The sequence below is a fragment of the Ostrinia furnacalis genome, unplaced genomic scaffold (assembly GCF_004193835.3).
Source record: "Ostrinia furnacalis isolate ACB-3 unplaced genomic scaffold, ASM419383v2 OfSCF0049, whole genome shotgun sequence".
NCBI classification, from domain to species: Eukaryota; Metazoa; Arthropoda; class Insecta; order Lepidoptera; family Crambidae; genus Ostrinia; species Ostrinia furnacalis.
In genome coordinates, this window is record NW_021130288.1 from 96,328 (window position 1) to 117,033 (window position 20,706).

At 37.8% G+C, this 20,706-nt stretch overlaps 1 protein-coding gene across 1 annotated transcript; it reads right to left on the bottom strand.

Annotated features, from left to right (window-relative positions):
• Positions 1 to 6,571: 6,571 nt before the first annotated feature.
• On the bottom strand, positions 6,572 to 10,026 carry LOC114354103 (cytochrome P450 6B7-like). Its single transcript, XM_028306393.1, has 2 exons — positions 8,588 to 10,026; positions 6,572 to 6,975 (listed from the first exon to the last, which is right to left on the bottom strand). The coding sequence occupies exons 1-2, from the start codon at positions 9,966 to 9,968 to the stop codon at positions 6,782 to 6,784; spliced, it is 1,575 nt and encodes a 524-aa protein (XP_028162194.1). The 5' UTR covers positions 9,969 to 10,026; the 3' UTR covers positions 6,572 to 6,781.
• Positions 10,027 to 20,706: the final 10,680 nt, after the last annotated feature.

The following is a 20,706-nucleotide window of genomic DNA, read 5'->3' on the forward strand; positions in this document are numbered from 1 at the left end:
GAAACTATAAGAGCTATACTGTTGAAACTAGAGATTGCAAAATCCGGATTTTTCTTAAATCCGGTTTTCCGGATTTGTGTTACGTACAAATCCGGATTATCCGGATTTTTCGAATATTGGGTAATTTTTTTAAACCATCAATTTAATTTAAATAAAACGTAGTTTTTTTCAAAAAGATTGTAAGTATTTGAAAAAAAGCGTTTTATTTTATTATCGCGCATGGAATTTATTCCTCTTTTTTTTCGGTTTGCGCTACAAGCTTTCGAAATTATTTGAACTTTGCATTATTTTTTTCGTTTTAGTACAACTGCATTTCAGAATAAAAACTTGCTTGTACCTATAAAATATTTTTTTTATTCTTCTTCTTGTCGTGTCGACAACAAACCTACACAGCGTCAGCCCAAAACTCCGCCACAAGAGTGGCGTTGTCAGTAGCCTTCATTAAATCTTCCTGCTTGCAGTTGTTTGGGCACGCAGGGCACGACATCATGTGCTTCGTCGACTGGGGAACAAAACCACACTTGCACTCCAAGTTTGATCCATCCAAGAATCCCCACCTGACACCTGAACAGATTGTCCTTACTACGGCAGACCTGTCCGAAGTCTATAAAGATTTCCAGGTAGGCCAGGGGAGCTAATTTTTTTATTATAATTTTATTTTACACTTTAAAGTTGTATTTCAATCTCAGGGCCCTGGTCATTATTTACGACCAAAGTGCTCGGGAAGACGAATCCAACGAACTCAAACTCTATAAGTTTCTGCCGTTTCGGTTAAGAGTTCCTATGGCCACCTCCTGACTTCATCATCAGGACCCTGAACATCATCTAGCACTTAAGTGCTTGAAAAGACAAATCCAACAAACCCAAATTCGATGAGTTTCCACCGTTTCGTTTAGGAGTTCCTATGGCCACCTCCCGAATCCATCATCAGGACCCTGGGCATCATCTAGCACTAAAGTGCTCGAAAAGACATCCAACGAACCCAAGTTCGATGCGATTCAGCCGTTTCGTTTAAGAGTTCCTATGGTCACCTCTTGACTTCATCATCAACCCAGCTAAATGGTCGGCGGTATAGCCATTAACCTGTTTAGAACTCTTAAGGATTTCTCCACAATTACCCCCATTCTCATACAATGACATTTCGAGATGAATTAATGTAAGCAAATTGGATCCGCTGGGTGAACTTGATGGGCGAGGTTGAAGATATCTACTTACACTTGGCCTGCGGATGAATATGGAGAAAACAAAGCTTATGTCCAATGTCCATGTTGCGCCCTACCCAGTTTCGGTTGGGAGCTCAATTCTCGAGATTGTTGACAAGTATGTCTACCTCGGACAAACGATTCAGCTGGGTAGGTCCAATTTCGAGAAAGAGGTCAATCGTCGAATCCAACTCGGCTGGGCAGCGTTTGGGAAACGACGCAACATCTTTTAGTCCAAAATACCTCAGTGCCTGAAGACTAAGGTCTACAACCAATGTGTGTTACCAGTGATGACTTATGGTTCGGAAACGTGGCCTCTCACTATAGGCCTTATACAGAAGCTCAAATTGCACAGCGTGCTATGGAGAGGGCTATGCTCGGTGTTTCTTTACGAGATCGAATCAGAAATGAGGAGATCCGTAAACGAACTAAAGTCGCTGACATACTAGCCCGACGGATACAAGCTGAAGTGGCAATGGGCAGGGCACATAGTACGCAGAACTGACGGCCGATGGGGCAGCAAGGTTCTGGAGTGACATGCAATAAATAATTTGAATTTGGAGTGGAGGCCGCGTACCGGAAAACGCAGCGTGGGACGTCCACCCACAAGGTGGACCGATAACATCATAAAGGTAGCAGGAAGGCGCTGGACGCAGGTCGCTACCAACCAGGCAACATGAAAAGCATTGGGGGGACCTATGTTCAGCAGTGGACGTCCTATGGCTGAGATGATGATGATGATGATGACTTACACTTGCAAGGGATATTTGCCGATTTAGCTGCTCTTTAAAACTCAGCGATATGGTGTTTCAGAATCAGCATCTCGTATAAAACTCACTGGCCGACTAGCGAATTCACTTACGCATGCGGCATATCGCGTTATTGTGCGACGAAGTTCAATCAAAACTTCGCTTGTTTTGCATCCATGTTGCATTCAATAGATAGTTATTTTGGTTTATGATTTTATGATAAAATTTTTGGGGTAAAATATTCGAAAAAACCGGATTTCAATGTCAAAATCCGGATTTTTTTATAGCCTCAAAATCCGGATTTTTCAGATATTTTCGAATTTCGAATAATCCGGATTGCAATCTCTAGTTGAAACTTGGTAGGTAGAATTCTGTGAACCGCATTAAGATTTTGATGCAAAAATAAATAAATAATAATAAATATTGGGGGCTCCCCATACTTAGAACTGAAACTCAAAAATAATATCGAGGTTTCTAAAATATTTTTTTTCTAAACCGAATAGTTTGCGTGACAGACGCTTCCAAAGTGGAAAAAAGTTGGTCCTGCCCCCTCTAACTTCTAAAATAAGAAAATGAAAAATCTAAAAAAAAAAAAACATATTGTTATGTACATCACCTACCATAAAAACTACCATCGAAAATTGTTTTGAACGAGATCTAGTAAGTAGTTTTTTTAATACCTCGTAAATCGTAAACTGCTTAACCGCGTAATCTTAAATACAAATAACATAAAAAAAAAAAAAACAGTAATCAATGGTACGGAATCCTTTGTGCGTGAGTCCGACACGCACTTGGCCGGTTTTTGTTATGTACCTACTTGTCCTTGAAAACTTGTGAAGAAATTAATGAAGTTTTGTTTTATATTTTTTATTATCAGCATTAACTTCCAGTTGCTTCCATCAGCGCCGCCCCAATAAAAAGAAAAATCGCCCACATCCCCCACTTGTGGCCATTGGGTTAATCAAATTGCGACGATACTTGATAAACTGTTTCGTAATAACCTAAATTAAGTAGCGAGGCTACCACCAAATCGAATTGATAACGACTTGTCTAGACAAGATAGGGCTACCAGACGTCAGGAGTATTCCTCCGCATAATATTAGGCCATCCATGGAAATATGTCAGGATTTTTAATTTTTTTTTTCTTAAGATCAGACGACGGCACGTCAAGCTGTAACATGGTGGCCTTATGTCCTTAATAAAAGAGGCGATGTCACAATAAAAATGTAAAGTCTGATGTGCTGTCAACTGTATCATTTACCTTACTTACCACTACTGTATTATTTACCTTACTTTATAAAAGCACTAAGAGTAGGTGCACACCGTTGATTTTTAGTTGGCCGATAGTTGTGCCCGATTTTAAATTGTATGAAGAATCGGCCAAATCAAATCGGGGTAGTGTGCGCACTCCCGTATGGGATATGCCCATACTGATCAACTGCCCGACTAAACTATCGGCCGACGAAAAATCAACGGTGTGCGCCTACTCTAATAGTATTATTACATATTTTGTACTTTTTTTGAATAAAAAATGTAAATAACTTCAGCTTCAGGATGACAGGACGTAGGCTTATGCCGCTTTCTTGCTTTTATAAGGTCATCTGTCCACCTTGTACCTGGACGTCCTACCCTGTTCTTGCTGATACGTGGCCTCTATTATAGGTACTTACTATTCTTCTTCCTCAGTCCCTCACTGATGAGAATCGCGACCACAAAATAGTGTTCGTCCACAGACTGCGGTCATAAGCTGCGTGGACCGCACGATGCGTCCGCCCACCGGCTTCCTCACCGTTTCTGACCATCTCATCGGTCCATACCGAATTATAGTTGTTCTAATTTACAAAGGCAAGTGAGTTTTAGCGCTACTGCACAGCATAAATTTCTCCGAAAAATGCCCCTATAACAGGTGGTTTTTATTAATACTTAGTATTATTTTCTATCGTATTATCTTTGTAAAACCAAAAATCGCATGTCTCTAGATATCCCTATCACAACATTTGCTATGATCGTTTGAACAAAGGCCTGCCACAACATTATTCTCCGCTACAGGTAGAGAAAATTATGCTTATTTTACTTCGGTTTACAGACTTTTTTTCAAAAAGTATCATTTTTTATTATTTGTTGGCATTTTTTGTGTATTTTATGTATTTTTTAGTATTGCCTGTTATTTAGCATTATTACTGATTTGATTTTATCAGGATATACCGCTTAGTTTAAAAGTTATTACTTTTTCTTTACAATAAGTAATTGGAAGAAAAAAATTCTATAAAAAATTTAAAAAACATCTCAAAATTTTGTTTACCTCTTTTTTGTCGATAAAAATACGTCTAGTTTCATCTATTTTCATGTGTACACTTTAACGTGACTCACACTGTATAGTTACGTGCATGTACACGTACACAACAACAAGGAAAGCTCACTCGTCTTCGTGAGTTGCAAGAACTATACCGACTATTATAATTTTATTGAATTGTTTACCAAGTATTATTAGCGCAACAACTACAATTTACAGATGTGCTATAATCACTAACAGATATTGTGTTCTCAATAAACAAGCTGGCACGAAGTTAGAGTTGTTTACTAAAATGAACAGATTTATCACGTGTCATTCAACTGTATATTCAATAAGACAGGAACTACTGAGTAGTTAAAATAATAACTGTACATTTACATAATTACTTACCATGTCACTTCGAGGTAATTTTTGCTGTCCGGTACCCATAGTACAAGCCTTGCTTAGTTTGGGACTAGAAGGCGCAGTGTAAAATGTCCAAGGATATTTATTTGTTTTTTATTTATTAGTAGGTTGCGGGCCTAAGCTGAAGATAACGAAAATGTTTTTGAAACTTTGACCCCGACGCTAATCTTTTAAGATAAGATAATAAGTAGACATGCATAATAATGCTTACTGTCCATTTTGTATAATTATCTTTTCTTAAATATTTAACCTTTGTTCGAGCTGTCATTCTCTTTGCACTGGAATCAAGTCGATCCTTATTTTCAAACTCCTATGTTCTTCTGATTAATTTAAATGCGGGTCTAATGACAGTTTACCTTTTCCCCGGGACAACGGCCATCTTGGCAAAGTTTTTATTGACGGTCCAGCTGTAGATCTCGGCTACACAGGCGTTGCAGCGGTGGGGACGAGAGGTGGGAATAGTCCCATAGTCCACTATGGCTTAATAATATTTAAAAAAATTAAAGGAGGTAGTAGGAAGGCACTGGATTAAGGCTGCTACCAACCGGGCGATGTGGAAATCATTGGGGAGGTCTATGTTCAGCAGTGAACGTCCTTGTAGCTGAAATAATGATGATAATTATAGTTTAATTTCAAAATATACCTAGGTTAGGTAATTATTTCAGCCAAAGGACGTCTTCTGCTTGACTAAGGTCTTCCAGAGATCACCGCACTGATCCGTCCTGCCTTGCCCTGTCCAAGTGCTTCCCGCGACCTTCACCACACCAGACCTTCACCAAACTTGGTGTGACTTGGCAAAAAATCTCCAGGCACGAGCAAATAAGCACTTATCACGCATGTTTGTTCCAAGTACCTATCCATCTAAACTACACTTACTTAAGTATAGCATCATGATGATGAAGTCAATACTTCGGTCAAACCCGCCTATCTACAACTTCGAAACATCATGCAGGTTTGCAAAAAACATCATCGTGACTGACTATCGGAAAATCTATTTTCGATTAGGTACGATCTCTAACGCATATTATCATCATGATTTATTAATTCCCCGAATATATTATGATTAAAAGATAATCAAGTTGTACCTTTGTACCTTATTAGGCACAAAAACATGTGCCTCCTGTCACATAAAAATAAAACAATGCGTGAACACTGGATCCTGCTGATTGGATATATTTGTGTCTTTATATTCTTTTCGTGTCGACAACAAACCTACACCACAAGTGTCAGTCCAAAACTCCGCCACAAGAGTGGCGTTGTCAGCAGCACTCATCAAATCCTCCTGAGGGCAGTTGCTTGGGCACTCAGGGCCAGGGCCGTCTTTAACCTACTAGGGGCCCTGGGCACTTAAGGATCAAGGGTGGCCCCTTATCATTTGGAGAAAGGTCTTTCGAGCAGACGGGGGCCCCCTCGGTCGCGGGGCCCTGGGCACGTCCCCAAAGTGCCCAGTGGGAAAGAGGGGCCTGTTCAGGGCACGACATCAGGTGCTTCATCGACTGGGGAACAAAACCGCACCTGCACTCCATGTTTAAGCCATCCAATCCACCTGACCAGATGTCTGTGTCTTTATGAAAAATGGTTTAGTTTTCCTATTTATAAAAAACACTACATTATTCTCATTCCTCGCTGACTGCGATAAATGATATCTACGATCAGCTCCTCATTTAGTACCTAGTTACCTATAATAAAAAATATACCTCCTTTTTAATAAAAAGTTACAGCTAGGATGAACCTTGAATTAAAATGACATTTCCATACTAGTAAATGACAATACAAGCCAGAGTTCAACTAGGGTGTAACTTCTATTAATAAGGGGGATAAAGTCTGACTTATTACCCTAAACCTGGATGGCGAAATGTCGCCCCCAAAAAGGATACTTGACTGCATCAAACACCATAATGCTAAACTAATAAAAACAAAGATAGAAAACCAAAAACATTTACTTGATAGAATCAAAAAAGTTAAAAAAGTCAAGTTAGTTCACTTAAGGCGGATTCGAATCTCAGAATAAATAGTCAGTTATTCGACATTTTGACAGATTTCCCATACTAAAACTGTCAATGTGCTATACCAGGAGTTATTCTCGGATAAAAGTTTGGTCGAATCGGGCCTTAATACAATAGCGACGTCGTTCATTTTTGCAAAACCCTTTGCTCCCATCCGTCCCTTTCCGTGAACTTGAGTTTGATCCCTCCGATGGGTGACGTCACGATGGACCGAGGCTCGTACGTTACCTGCTCCGGCATGTCATCAGCTAATTCCACGGAGTACTTCTTCAGGATCGTCACCAGACCAGCCAGCATCTGCATCTTTGCGAACCTCATTCCTGGAACAAATTCGGAAGCCATTACTATACGATGTCAAGCTCAAAATAAAATAAACACTGGGGTCTTTTTTCATGCAGAAAAAGGCAGGTTGAAGGCAGGTAATATATTTGACCGCAACGGCACTGCAGTCTAGTATGGTACATAAATCTGCCTTTTATGTGCCTATTCACTCTCGCCTTGCAAGAACAGACTGATGTCACAATGATGTGCTGAACTTATAAAATTATTGTTGCCATTAAAAAACATAAATAATATCTCAGTGTTCAGCAGGCTTAAGAAACATTAATGATAGGTTGCACTATCTTACATTAACTTAACAAACGTCAAAAGTCACGGATAAAATAAGGTGATGCAACTCAGCTTCCGCTGGGATCAGACTTTGTTTTATAATTTGTCTTTCCCGAATACTAATTTTTAATTAATTTATTACCGAATTAAAAATTATAACCCGGGCCTTTTCAAGGCGAGAGTGAATAGGCACTGACAGGGCAGATATGTACCATCCTAGACTGCATCTCACTTGTTAAGCATTAAAAAATTTTAATCAAAATGGCAGACGAAGGTGGGTTGGGCAATGAGTGCCCCCCAAGGAGCACGAGCTTTTTCTTACAGCCACTACGAGCCTTCAACTTAAGATTTACAAGATATGATATCATAACTTTTCAGTAACGAGTAATAAAAATGATGCAAAATTGCAGACGTGTCAAAATTCTAGCAATGGCTTTTGATTGTTTGTTTCTTTCTTATACAGGGTGTCCCAAAAAGTAGTGTCAAGCCGAAGCCAAGCCAGCCAGCCAGAAGGGACAACCTGTATAATTCATTATTTTATATGATTCGTAGTTTTGCATTATCTTAGGTAAGTTATTTTTATTTTCATTCCTGGCTTAACTTGTGACCTTAATGCGCGATATAACCATTATTATCGGTAAAAATACATTAAAAAATTGTGTAAACAAGTGTGTTCTCGATTTTAAACAAACTGATTTCAGACACAGGGCTGTCTCTACTGCTGTACTGGGGGCTCAGGACATTTATTTATTTCATTAACAATTTATGGATCAAAGATACTTTAAAAAACTTAACAATAGTTTGAAATTAACATTGATAGTGTGAAATTGGCATTCACATAATTACGTAACAAAACACTGGTTACCGTTAAAAAAATATTTGAGAGCAGACGGCAGAGGTCTGTAGACTGTGTTAATTTACACATTGTAAACATTGAAGTAAACGTAAAATGTAATCTTCTTCTTTTCGTGTCGACAACAAACCTACACAGTGTCAGCCCAAAACTCCGCCACAAGAGTGGCGTTGTCAGTAGCACTCATCAAATCCTCCTGAGTGCAGTTGCTCGGGCACTCAGGGCACGACATCAGGTGCCTCATCGACTGGGGAGTGTCCCTGGAGGTTTGTACACGGAAGTTATAGTATGTAATGTAGGCAGTCCTCCTATTCGGTGGACCGACGATCTGGTTGAAGGTCGCGAGAAGCACCTGGATGCGGGCAGCGCAGGATCGGTGGTTGTGGAAATCCTTGGGGAAGAGGCTGTTCAGAAGTGGACGGCTGTAGATTTAAACGGCAAAATGCGAAAATAGTAAGACTAAAACATACCTATACAAATTCTAGGCCCTTCTCCAAAAGGCATGTAGGTGTACGGCTTGATGTTCTGCTTGTTCTCGGGCAGGAACCTCTCTGGCCTGTATTCTTCGGGGTCTGGGAAATTAGCAGGGTCGCGTTGAAGGTGGTACACCGGTATGTGCACGCGACTGTCCTTCTCCAGGGTCAGACCTGACGGTAGCGTGTAATCCTCCACCACTTCTCTAGTCAGGAGTGCCAACACAGGATACAAACGAAGCGCCTCATCAACACAAGCTTCTGTATACGTCAGTGTAGACACGCAATCGTAGCTCAACTTATTCTCATGCACCCTCAAATACTCGTCTATTTCCTCCTGAACGCGTCTCTGAGCCTCCTTGTGCTTTGCCAGCTCGAACAATGTGAATGCCATCGTCGTGGACGAGGTCTCGAAGCCAGCAGCGAAGATCACCACGCACAAACCCACCATTAAATCGTTGTCTACCTCCAAAACCACCTTCTCATTCCCACCAGTTTTCGCATTACGCATGCTGTCTCCAGTGATGTAGTTGTTATTTTTCAAATTCAAAACGCAGTCAATAAAATCGTTTCGGGTAGTCGGCTTGTAGCCTCTGCCTTTGAAGATGTTTATCAGTATGGATTCAAAAAACTTGTCGATATCTGTGGAGAAAGTTTTGAATCCTAATCCGTAGAACACTGATGGCCACATGGCTCGGGCTATCCATTTCAAGCCTCTATAAGTGGAGGAATCCATGATTTTGCTGCCCATAAGGATGAAGGGATTACGATCAAAGCCCTTCTCCATCGAATTCATGTCGATTCCAAAAGCACAGGAGCCTATAGACTCCATGGTGTATCTAGCAGTTAGAGTCCTCACTTCTATGACATCGGAAACGCTATTCTCATAATCCAGTAAATTCTCTAGTGTGTAACAACAATTTTCCACTAAATAAAACATGTTCTTCATCTTTGCAGTCGTAAAGATAGGCGTCATGTTCTGGCGCATCACTTTCCACCTGTCCCCGTAAGTGAAGAATAGGTTCTGCGTGGAGACTTCATTGTGCGTGTACTTGGACACCTCCCGGCTGTTGAAGTAATAGAAGTCCTTGGTCATAACCATCTTCAAGATGTCAGGGTCTTGCACCAGGAGAGCTGGGTCCGAGCCGTAGAACGTTCCGATGTAAGGCTCGTTGGGGAAAGCCCGACATATTTCCTGTGAGGCTTCTCCTACAAATTTCTTCAATAGAATGTAGTCTGAATAATTCCCGAAGATCGGCTTAGGGTTGGGACATGAAGGCACTTTCTTCTTCTTCCAGTAATCTTGTTTACTTTTTAGAGACGAGTATAAGAATGTTAGGCATACACATAAAACGAATAATAAGATTAAAAAAATCATTGCGTTAAATCACTGTTCGACTGTTTACCGACTACTTAACTACTCGTTTAAGATAAATGCATTTGTCTTTTATAGGAGGCGTCTGCTAGCTAGGGTTGGCAGCTTTGGCAGCTATGTTATTAAATTAAACAACGTCTAAAGATTTAACTATAGTTTAGGTAGGTATGTATTGTATGTATATTCTAAAAATAAACGCAGAGTAAAACTAAGAGTGGCTCGTTTAGTTCCGGCATTTCGCGTTACACAGAGTAAAATGTACCTAAATTTAAAAAAAGTTAAAATAAATTTACATTATCTTACGCTGTGCTGTAGTATGGTGCATGTGACAGCTGTCATTCAAATCACGTCTACCAAGTTCCATGTGCCGGTTTAATGTGCAAAAAACCGGTGAATTCATTATTTTTTAATAAAAATAAGTTCGTTCGTTTCAGCCGAAACACGTCCACTGCTGGACAAAGGCCTCCCCCAAGGATTTCCACAAAGACCGGTCCTGCGGCGCCGCTCGCATCCAGGCACCTCCCGCGACCCTCACCAGACATAAATAAGTAGTTTATGGAAATCTATATAGTAAGTAGGTAACTACAAAACTAAATGTAGATCGGTTCATTCGTTTATTAGCTACGATATCACAGAAAGACACTTTAAACTTAAAACACTCCCCTCTTTTTGCGTCAGGAGGGCGGGGGTTAAATCCTACAGTACATTTTTGTTTGAAAAAGCTGCCGTCACTTACGCCCGTATTCACAAACGATGCTTGCTTATGTGAAGCAGCAAATTGAACGCACAGCGTTGAATAGAGCTCTGTGATTGGTTCATGTGTCACCCTGTGCGTCCACGCGCACTGTGAGACCTCATAGTAATATTTTTGTGAATACCTACGGGCGTTAGGTGCCTGGAAGTTGTCATTAGTGCTGTTTCAAGCGAAACCTCGGACAGACAGACATATTATGTCTGTCTGTCCGAGGTTTCGCTTGGAAACTATTGGCACTGGGGAGCTGTAATTTTGTGAAGGTATGTATATTAATCACGCCGACAAAACGGTAAAATAAAATTTTGAAAAAAAAAAAATTCTAGGATAGCTCCCCTGCATGTAAAGTGGGGATGAATTTTTTCAAGGAAAACTATAACAGTTAAGATACATTACTTAGTTTAAGAGTAATAGTCATTTGAACATGTATTATACAATTTCTTAACCAGTAAAAATTCGTTAGAAGAAAATATGAAAAGTGACTTTAGATGAAGTAATTGCTTGCTTCTGAAATATATTGTGGTAACGACAGACAACTACGGAACCCTACACTGCGCGTGGCACGACACGCACTTGGTAAATTTTTTACGCAATAGCGATGCCGATGACGTTTTTTTTTAATATCGAATTATCTTAATTTCGACATTTATTCTGCATCTTTAGTGTTCACAAATGCAGATGGAGGCATTTTTAGTTTAATTTGATTAGACGGTTTAGAATAAATTGTCATTATCATCATAAAAAAATCATTTTTTTTTACTTCAATAACCCAGTTTTCTGGCAATTTTACTCTATTTCTTGCGGGAAAAATTACGTGATATTTTCCGAGACCCCCCCTCTCCCCCACGTGAGATTTAGTGAGGTTTTCGTTGACCCCCTCCCCCCCCCTAAAAGTCTCACGTAATTTATGGACGCCCCCTAACAATACGAATGATGCACTTATGACCTTTGAGTAAAAGTGGATCAAAGGACTGTTCAATTTGATCCTTGTTATCAATTGAGAACATTATTTTTGATAAAAAAGTATACATATACTTAAGTTAATAACACTAAGTATAATTTTTACGCCCGTATTCACAAACATTACTATGAGGTCTCACAGTGCGCGTAGACGCACAGGGTCACACACGGACCAATCACAGAGCTCTATTTAATTCAACGCTGTGCGTTCGATTTGCTGATTCACATAATATGCAAGCATCGTTTGTGAATACGAGTGTACTTAAGTATTACAAACAACCTACTTGAAGTAGCACTTATATTACTTGACGTTGGATAAATGCGCAAACCGCACGAAGTCATCAAAACAAAACAAAATGTCAATTGTCTTTTTGGCGGGAAACGCGGCAAAACTTTTTCTGTTAATTTAAATTTAAATCTGGTGAAATATTCAAGATGTATTAAGTAGAAATAATTAGAAATAAATCAAACAATACTCAATACTCAATATTTTATTGCATCCATTATGTACTTAAAATTAGAACATTCAATCAAAAACAATCAGAGGTGGAATTGTGTAAAGCAATCGTAATAATTTGACAGATCATAACGTACAATAAAGTCAGTAAAACAAAGCGTTTGACAGAATAATCGTACGTTATGAACTGTCAAATGATTACGATTGCTTTACACAATTCCACCTCAGATCATGATCTGAGGCCGCCACCAACCGGCCATTATTGTGGAAATCACAGATATGGATAGAATAGACACAGCAAGTAGCTCGTCAAAACGTGCGATTCCGATAATAATATGTCCAAATTTACATACATGGTCGAGTGATGTAGACGTTGTTATTTTAAAATCGATTTGCTCAATCGTTATCGTTAATAAAGAAAACGGGTTGCTTAGAAAATCATAATTATTTAAATCTTCAAAAGCACCTGTATTTTCGGGTATCGAGTCCGCGACTTTTGGCGTGGTGGTCCGGTACGCGACGCAATCATTTATGTATGGCCAAAACCTGCAAGGCATAATTAATCATACAAAAACATAATTTCGATAGGTAAATATAAGTTACTTTTAACTGAACCTCTCTATAAAATGAACCTCTCGCGAATGTTAATGAGACCCTGTATACGTAATCAAATATTTATATACAGTCAACAGCAAATACGATTTCTGTGGCAAAATAGTACCTTTAACAAACGCCTTATTATGCCACAGTATTTATTGAGAAAATACATGTTATTTCGTACGTAGTAACCGAGTCAAAATATGTTTTTATTTTTTTATCATTAAAAATGTTGGTATGCCATATAAATAAATAAATAAATAAATAAATAAATAAATAAATAAATAATTTAAAACATCTATATATATAAAAGAAAGTCGTGTTAGTTACTTCGCTTATAACTCAAGAACGGCTGAACCGATTTAGCTGAAAATTGTCAGGGAGGTAGTTTAGAGCCAGGAGAAGGACATAGGATACTTTTTATCCCGTTCGAAATTAAAAAAAAAGTCTGCTTATTTATTGCCATTAAGGCGGAACAAAGTTCGCCGGGTCAGCTAGTTTCATATAAATCAAAATGAAGCTCTTCTAGGTCATCAAAATTAAGGGAGAGTCCGGTAATGTTGTATATTTAGCACAATTCAACAAAATACGAGTTCAGAGCTTCGGTCCAATTTAGCCAACCGGTTCGATAATTTGTACCACAGGGTTACTAAATTGGATTTCTATAAATTTCAAGCCTACAAAAAAACTATGGCAAAATATTATACGATACATTCTTAACAAATTAGGAAACGAAGAGGAACAGTAGTTAATAACACAGACAATCGATATTGTTTTACACGTTATCACGATTTTGAATAAAAGTTTTGTAATTCCAGTTATTGTAACGCACACTTGTACGTAATCTACCTTGCCAGTCTTTTGCTTTCATTTATTGTTAGTCAAACATAACTACGCTATTATAACTTCAAAATATGATTTACTAAAAAAAAAATCAAAATCCTTTGGTAAAGTTCCATACAACTTGATGTGGTACAATTTAGCCGACTAGGTGATAGTGCTTTTAAAAAATCGGTAAAAAATATAGCTTATAAATACCGAAAAATGTTTCAAATAATTGTAATCCACACTAATTTACGCTTCTAAATAATATATTAGAAACACCCTGTGATTAAATTTAACAAAATTACTAACTAAACATGCATTGTCAAAAGTTACTTGAAAACAATGAAAAAATACTTTTCAAAATAAAACACACGTGTTCGTTGTCACGGCAAAAACTACATGGCCGATATTAATTGAATTTAGTAGTGTATCACTGAGTGTTGCAATTACAGACATTCAATAAATACTTTACGAAATATGAGGGTGGTACAATTTACCCGGCGGTACAATATACCGAACTCTCCCCTACTTTTTCGGCCGCGAGTGTTTCGCTCCAGTATAGCCTTTCGCTCCAGCGTACCACCATGAATGTGTTTCGCTAAAACGTACTTCGATATATCGACCTTCGCCACTACGTACGGGACCCCTAGTTATCTATTCTATACTTATAATAAATCTGTAGAGAGGTCAATTCTGTACGTGAAATATGTATACAGTGTGAGTCACGTTAAAGTGTACATATGAAAACAGATATAACTAGACCTATTTTTATCGACAAAAAAGAGGTCAAATTTTTTTTGAGATTTTTTTTAAATTTTTTATAGTTTTTTTTTTCTTCCAATTACTTATTGTAAAGAAAACGTAATAACTTTTAAACTAAGTGGTATATCCTGATAAAATAAAAACAGTAATAATGCTAAATAACAGGCAATATTGAAAAAATACATAAAATACCCAGAAAATGCCAACAAATAATAAAAAATGAGACTTTTTGACAAAAATCTGCTTAAAAATTCGTATTTTTTTGGTTATTTGATAAAGGACATCATTCTTTTTGGGCCTTTTCTAAAAGTGCCGGCCAACAAAAAATTATGGTACGTATTGTTAGAACTAGCTATTTGGAGCAATAGTTAATATGGCACAAAAGTTGTAGGACCACTCAGAACAAAGTCATACAAGTTCGATGATTCATCATTTTCATACATTTATTGACTTTTAAAGTGTTGGCAAACTTGAAAATAATTACATATATGTTTTGTTAGAAACTCATGATCCAAAACAATTATCAACCGACCGCTCTAAGTTAGCGATCAAATGACGCGATGAAGAAACGAAAAAGATACATCCGTGGCCCGCGCTAGCAGTGTCGCTGTGGCCGGGAAGAAACGAGCAAACATGCCAGCCAATAGGATGGCTCGGAGCATACCCGTCAGTGAATGAGACGGGGACATTGAAAACTGAAGTGAAGGTCATCCAGTTATCCATGCGACTCGCGTTACATCAAACGGCTACCTGCTTGCGTTATCGTTAAACATCATTGTTAAAGCCCGGTCGCCGAGTACGTAGAATTTCGTCCAATGACCCCAAGCTATCCATCTTTTTCGCTCGCACGAATCTATGTTGCTGTCGCGCTCGCACACTCACTGCGGCCGCCCGTCGCACAATCGCGACAGCAATAGGTATAATTACGTGCGAGCGATAAGGATGGGTAGCTTGGGGTCATTGGCCAAACTTCTACGTGCTCGGCGACCGGACTATATGTGAATATTCGACTCAGATTCCGTTTGTTGTGTGAAGTGGCTAATCATTTGTGTATAAGCTGTCGTGGAGATATTGGTACACGGCGTAGATACACCTGGGCTTCGTGAGAGGAAGGTTTTATAAATATTGCTCAGATTATAATGGATGAACTGGTGGAAAATGAAGTAACATGAAAACTACTTTTTTGTCACTTAAATAACTGAACAGACAATGAACCCACACTTTCGCACTATAATGACAGATGCTTCAAATAACTAGTTCTATCAATATCAATAATCATTATATGATTCTCTGCACTTTCAAAAATCAATAAATGCATGAAAATGATGAATCATCGAACTTGTATAACTTGGTTCAGAGCGGTCCTACAACTTTTATGCCATATTAACTATTGCTCCAAATAGCTAGTTCTAATAATACGCACCATTTTTTTTTGTTGGCCGGCACTTTCAAAAAAGGCCCAAAAATGTATGAAGCCTGAATGATCTCCTTTCTCAAAAAAATGCCCCTATAACAGGTGGTTTTTATAACTTTGTATTATTCTCTATCGTATTATCTTTGTAAAACCAAAAATCGCATGTCTCTATCCCTATCACAACATTTGCTATGATCGTTTGAACAAAGGCCTGCCACAACATTATTCTCCGCTACAGGTAGAGACAATTTTAATTTTAACTAAAATGCTTATTTTACTTCGAAATCTTTTGTTTTTATTTGAAACCTAACTTGTCTTTATCAAAGTTACAAATCTAGAGCCATTTTCAGTTTCGTTGTTAACGAAGCGTTGAATGGCGCGCCCGGAGAGGCTTAGTTCAAATAATCATTGCAAACGTTGTGATAGGGATAGAGACATGCGATTTTTGGTTTTACGAAGGTAATACGATAGAGAATAATACAAAGTAATAAAAACCACCGGTTATAGGGGCATTTTTTGGAGAAATTTATCAAATAACCAAAAAAACACGAATTTTTAAGCAGATTTTTTTCAAAAAGTATCATTTTTTATTATTTGTTGGCCTTTTTTGTGTATTTTATGAATTTTTTTAGTATTGCCTGTTATTTAGCATTATTAATGTTTTTATTTTATCAGGATATACCGCTTAGTTTAAAAGTTATTACGTTTTCTTTACAAAAACTAATTGGAAGAAAAAAAATTCGATAAAAAATTTAAAAAAAATCTCAAATATTTTTTTACCTCTTTTTTGTCGATAAAAATAGGTCTAGTTTCATCTATTTTCATATGTACACTTTAACGTGACTCACACTGTATTTACAAAATAACTATCAGGGGGTGATTAGTGATCGATACTGATGCCAAAAATGCAATCAGTAAAATTTTTGTCTGTCTGTCTGTCTGTCCGTCTGTATACCGCTTAAGTTAGACGCTTGAAAGGCATGTAGGTACCCTAATAAACTTAAAGCTTAGTTACAACAGGATATTGCAAAATTCCCACGGGAACGGGAGTTGGCGGGATAAAACATTTGTATGAAAAAATCTAAACCGCGTAAGATAGATAAAGGGGGTAAAACGGGATCCACGCGTACGAAGTCGCGGGCGGCCGCTAGTCTATAATGATGTTTACTTAGCCTCTTGACATTTGATATCGCCCATAGAAAACCAGAAAACATGTTTATATTTTATCACGGAAATTAAAATAAATTATACTATTTATAACTGGTTTCTATTGACTGCGGAAATATATCAATTATTATGTTATCTACTTAATATTTGTTATGTGATGATTAAACAATCAATAAAATAAATAAGCCAGTAGGTATATAATAGCTTATTTATTAGGGTTAAGTATGAAGCACGGTTGAACGTCTTTTGGCTATAATTTGAGTTTTAACTAATCAGGAGGTTATCAATTTGTTAGTGGAACTGCAATATTAAAAACTAGTTGTGCCCGCGACATCGCTCGCGTGAAAATAGTAGCTTTATAAAATACATAAAATTGTATGATAAAATCTGGGACCATTTACTTTTTTTGCCATTATTTTGATGTGCATCCTACTTCCTACTATCCTAATTATAAATGCGAAAGTTTGGATGTCTGGATGTTTGTTACTCTTTCACGTAAAAACTACTGAACGGATATTGATGAAAGGACAGTGCCAATCCATGTATGGAAGTTGGACCAAGTGCTGCCCAGAATGAAACGATAGTGCATTTTGTTCCTCAGGCCAATACTAATTTGTAAACCGAAGCGCACTGAAATCTATCCCTGGAGTTAGGAGAAAAAAAGATTTTTGTGTTGAATTATTTACATACAAAATATCATCGATGTATACGTACTACGCATAAGATTTCGCAATTGTGGCATTCAATAACACTTGCTACGTTGAACTTAACCATACTGCATCCGTACACCTTACTTTAGTACGACTTCGACATTCTTTATTTATAAGCGATCAAGCGCTGTTGCAATAGTTTGGTTACTTGACAAAAATTAATTATTTCCAAAATGGAGCAAGAAGTTTTAGCTTACAATAACTTCAATAATCGATTGTAATACACCAATAAATTGATTTTTTGCAAGTATAGAAAACTAAAACTTTTTGCTTCATTTTGGAAATAATGAATTTTTTCAACTTACCAAACAATTAAAACAGTGCTAGATCGTTTACAAAGAATGTCTAAATCGCACTAAAGTAACGTGTACGGATGCATTATGGTTAAGTTCAACATAGCAAGTGTTATTTAATGCCATAATCGCGAAATCTAATGCGTAGTACGTATACATCGATGATATTTTGTATGTAAATAATTCAAAACAAAACTCTTTTTTTCTCTTAACTCCAGGGATAGAATTTAGTGCGCTTCAGTTTACACATTAGTATAGGCTTGAGGAACAAAATGCACTATAGGTTGATTCTGGGCAACACTTGGTCCAGACCCTGGCACTATCCAACAGTATTATTGTTTATAACCCAGATATAGGCTATAATATTAATAACATATAGGCTATAATTTATGACGATCTGCCACTAACTAAATTTCACGCAGGTGAAGCCCAGCAAAAGCTAGTCTATACTTATAATAAATCTGTAGAGAGGTCAATTCTGTACATGAAATATATTTTCAAAATAACTATCAGAGGGTGATTAGTGATCGATACTGATGCCAAAAATGCAATCAGTAAAATTTTTGCCTGTCTGTCTGTCTGTCTGTCTGTCTGTATGTTCCTTATAGAAACAAAAACTACTCGACGGATTTTAACGAAACTTGGTACAATTATTCTTCATACTCCTGGGCAGGTTATAGGATACTTAGGAATTACCACGGGAACGGGCATTAGCAGGAAAATCCTTTTGTATGAAAAATCTAAACCGCTTAAGTTAGACGCTTGAAATTTGGCATGCAAGTACCTTAGTAAATTTAAAGCTTAGTTACAACAGGATATTGCATAATTCTCACGGGAACGGGAGTTAGCGGGAAAAAAAATTTGTTTGAAAAAATCTAAACCGCGTAAGATAGATGAAGGGGGTAAAACGGGATCCACGCGTACGAAGTCGCGGGCGGCCGCTAGTTGGTAATAAATATATGACGAAAGTTACTTATTTTTCCTATTCATTGAAGCTGTTAATATTGACAAGATTTTTAATAACAACTATAAAAATCCTCTTATTTAGGTAAATCACCATCAAAAATGTGTCCAAATTAATTAACTCCGTGTCTTTGAACTTTTGAAGTCACTAATTGAGAATGGTCATACCGTGGTCATAGTTACACAATTTGTATAGCTAGGTAGGTGTTTACAGTCGGTCTACTCAACGCCAATAGACTCTGACTTACTGACTTATTCCTAGTCCTAACAAATAAAGCCGAATAATATTAACACCGAATATCTTTCTTTACGAGATCGAATCAGAAATGAGGAGATCCGTAAACGAACTAAAGTCGCTGACATAGCCCGACGGATCAGCAAGCTGAAGTGGCAATGGGCTGGGCACATAGTACGCAGAACTGACGGCCGATGGGGCAGCAAGGTTCTGGAATGGAGGCCACGTACCGGAAAACGCAGCGTGGGACGTCCACCCACAAGGTGGACCGATGACCTGATAAAGGTAGCGGGAAGGCGCTGGATGCAGGCCGCTACCAACCGTGCGATGTGGAAGTCATTGGGGGAGGCCTATGTTCAGCAGTGGACGTCCTGTGGCTGAAATGATGATGATGATGATGATCTTTCTTTATAATAAAATTAAAAAAATAAATAGTGTCCGACCGAATGTTCGGTTTCGGTTTCGTTTTCGGTTGAGTTTCGGTAAAAACATGAGTTTCGGTTTAGTTTCGTTTTCGGCGGCAAACTTGCCGAAACTACGACCGAAACCGAATGTGCATTCGGGAGTTTCCGAGCTGTTACCGGTCATGTTCGGCGTGTTGAATGAGTGGATGAATCCGATCAGAGCCAATGTCGTGATTCGCTCGCTTGTTTGTTTGCTGTTAGTTTTGTTTTGTTGTGGTGGCGAGTTTTCTAGTTATTTATTTTGAATTTGGTAAGTTTTATCTCGTTTTATGTCGTTATTACATAAGAGCGGGTGTAAACATAAAAAAAAATCAATATGACTGATACGAGTAAAAGTATAATCAAGTTTAATCTAACCTATAAATTTTTTTTTGGTTCGCAAATGCTTTACGTAAACAAACATTAGTTAATTAGTTAGTAATGACTACAGTGCATTTCATGGTGATAATATTATTATGGATTCAGAGTTTCAAAGTTCATTTTAATGCTGCGTTTACACTGCGCGGAAATTAGCCAAGTCTAATTTCCGCACAGTGTAAAAGCTTCATAGTATTTATCACCAAGGTATCCAAGTGGCAAGTACAGTAGATACTAACTTACGTACTACCAATTTTGTTTTGAGAAATTATTAAGGTAAAAGACCCGACCATGGGATGGGTTATGTAGATGTCCTGAATATTGCGAGTAATAAAAAAAAATCTAGACTATAAATCCTTCTTTTTCTTTTTTAATACATAATTTGATACCTGTTAGAGTAAAAAGGCACTTTATAAGTTCAATTTTAATGCAATTTAAAGAGAAAACAATAAAGACTGACTGATTATAATAACGTTTTCTTTATTTTTCCCTCAAAACATGAGGCTTGTAAGGAAGTTTCGGTTTCGGTTTCGGTTTCGGCCGAAATAGACATCGTTGCCGAAATTCGTTTTCGGTTTCGGTTTCGGTCGTAAAACTAGTTTCGGTCGGACACTAAAAATAAATTTAAATAAAAAATGTACGGAACTATTCGTTCGCTAAACCGTCTCGCACTTGCTTTGTCATCATTACAAAGCCGTTACATAACCTTTTTTTGATAAACAGTGTTATCTACCAAACAATTACTTATCTGATTGAATTGTAAATATTTATAACGGTTTAGTTTGA

Excerpts from the sequence above, each read along its gene's own strand:
- LOC114354103 (XM_028306393.1), bottom strand. The coding sequence starts at position 9,968 with ATGATTTTTTTAATCTTATTATTCGTTTTATGTGTATGCCTAACATTC. Across the intron at positions 6,976-8,587 it reads AGGGCCTAGAATTTGTATAG|GAATGAGGTTCGCAAAGATG; the intron begins GTATGTTTTAGT and ends AATTTGTTCCAG.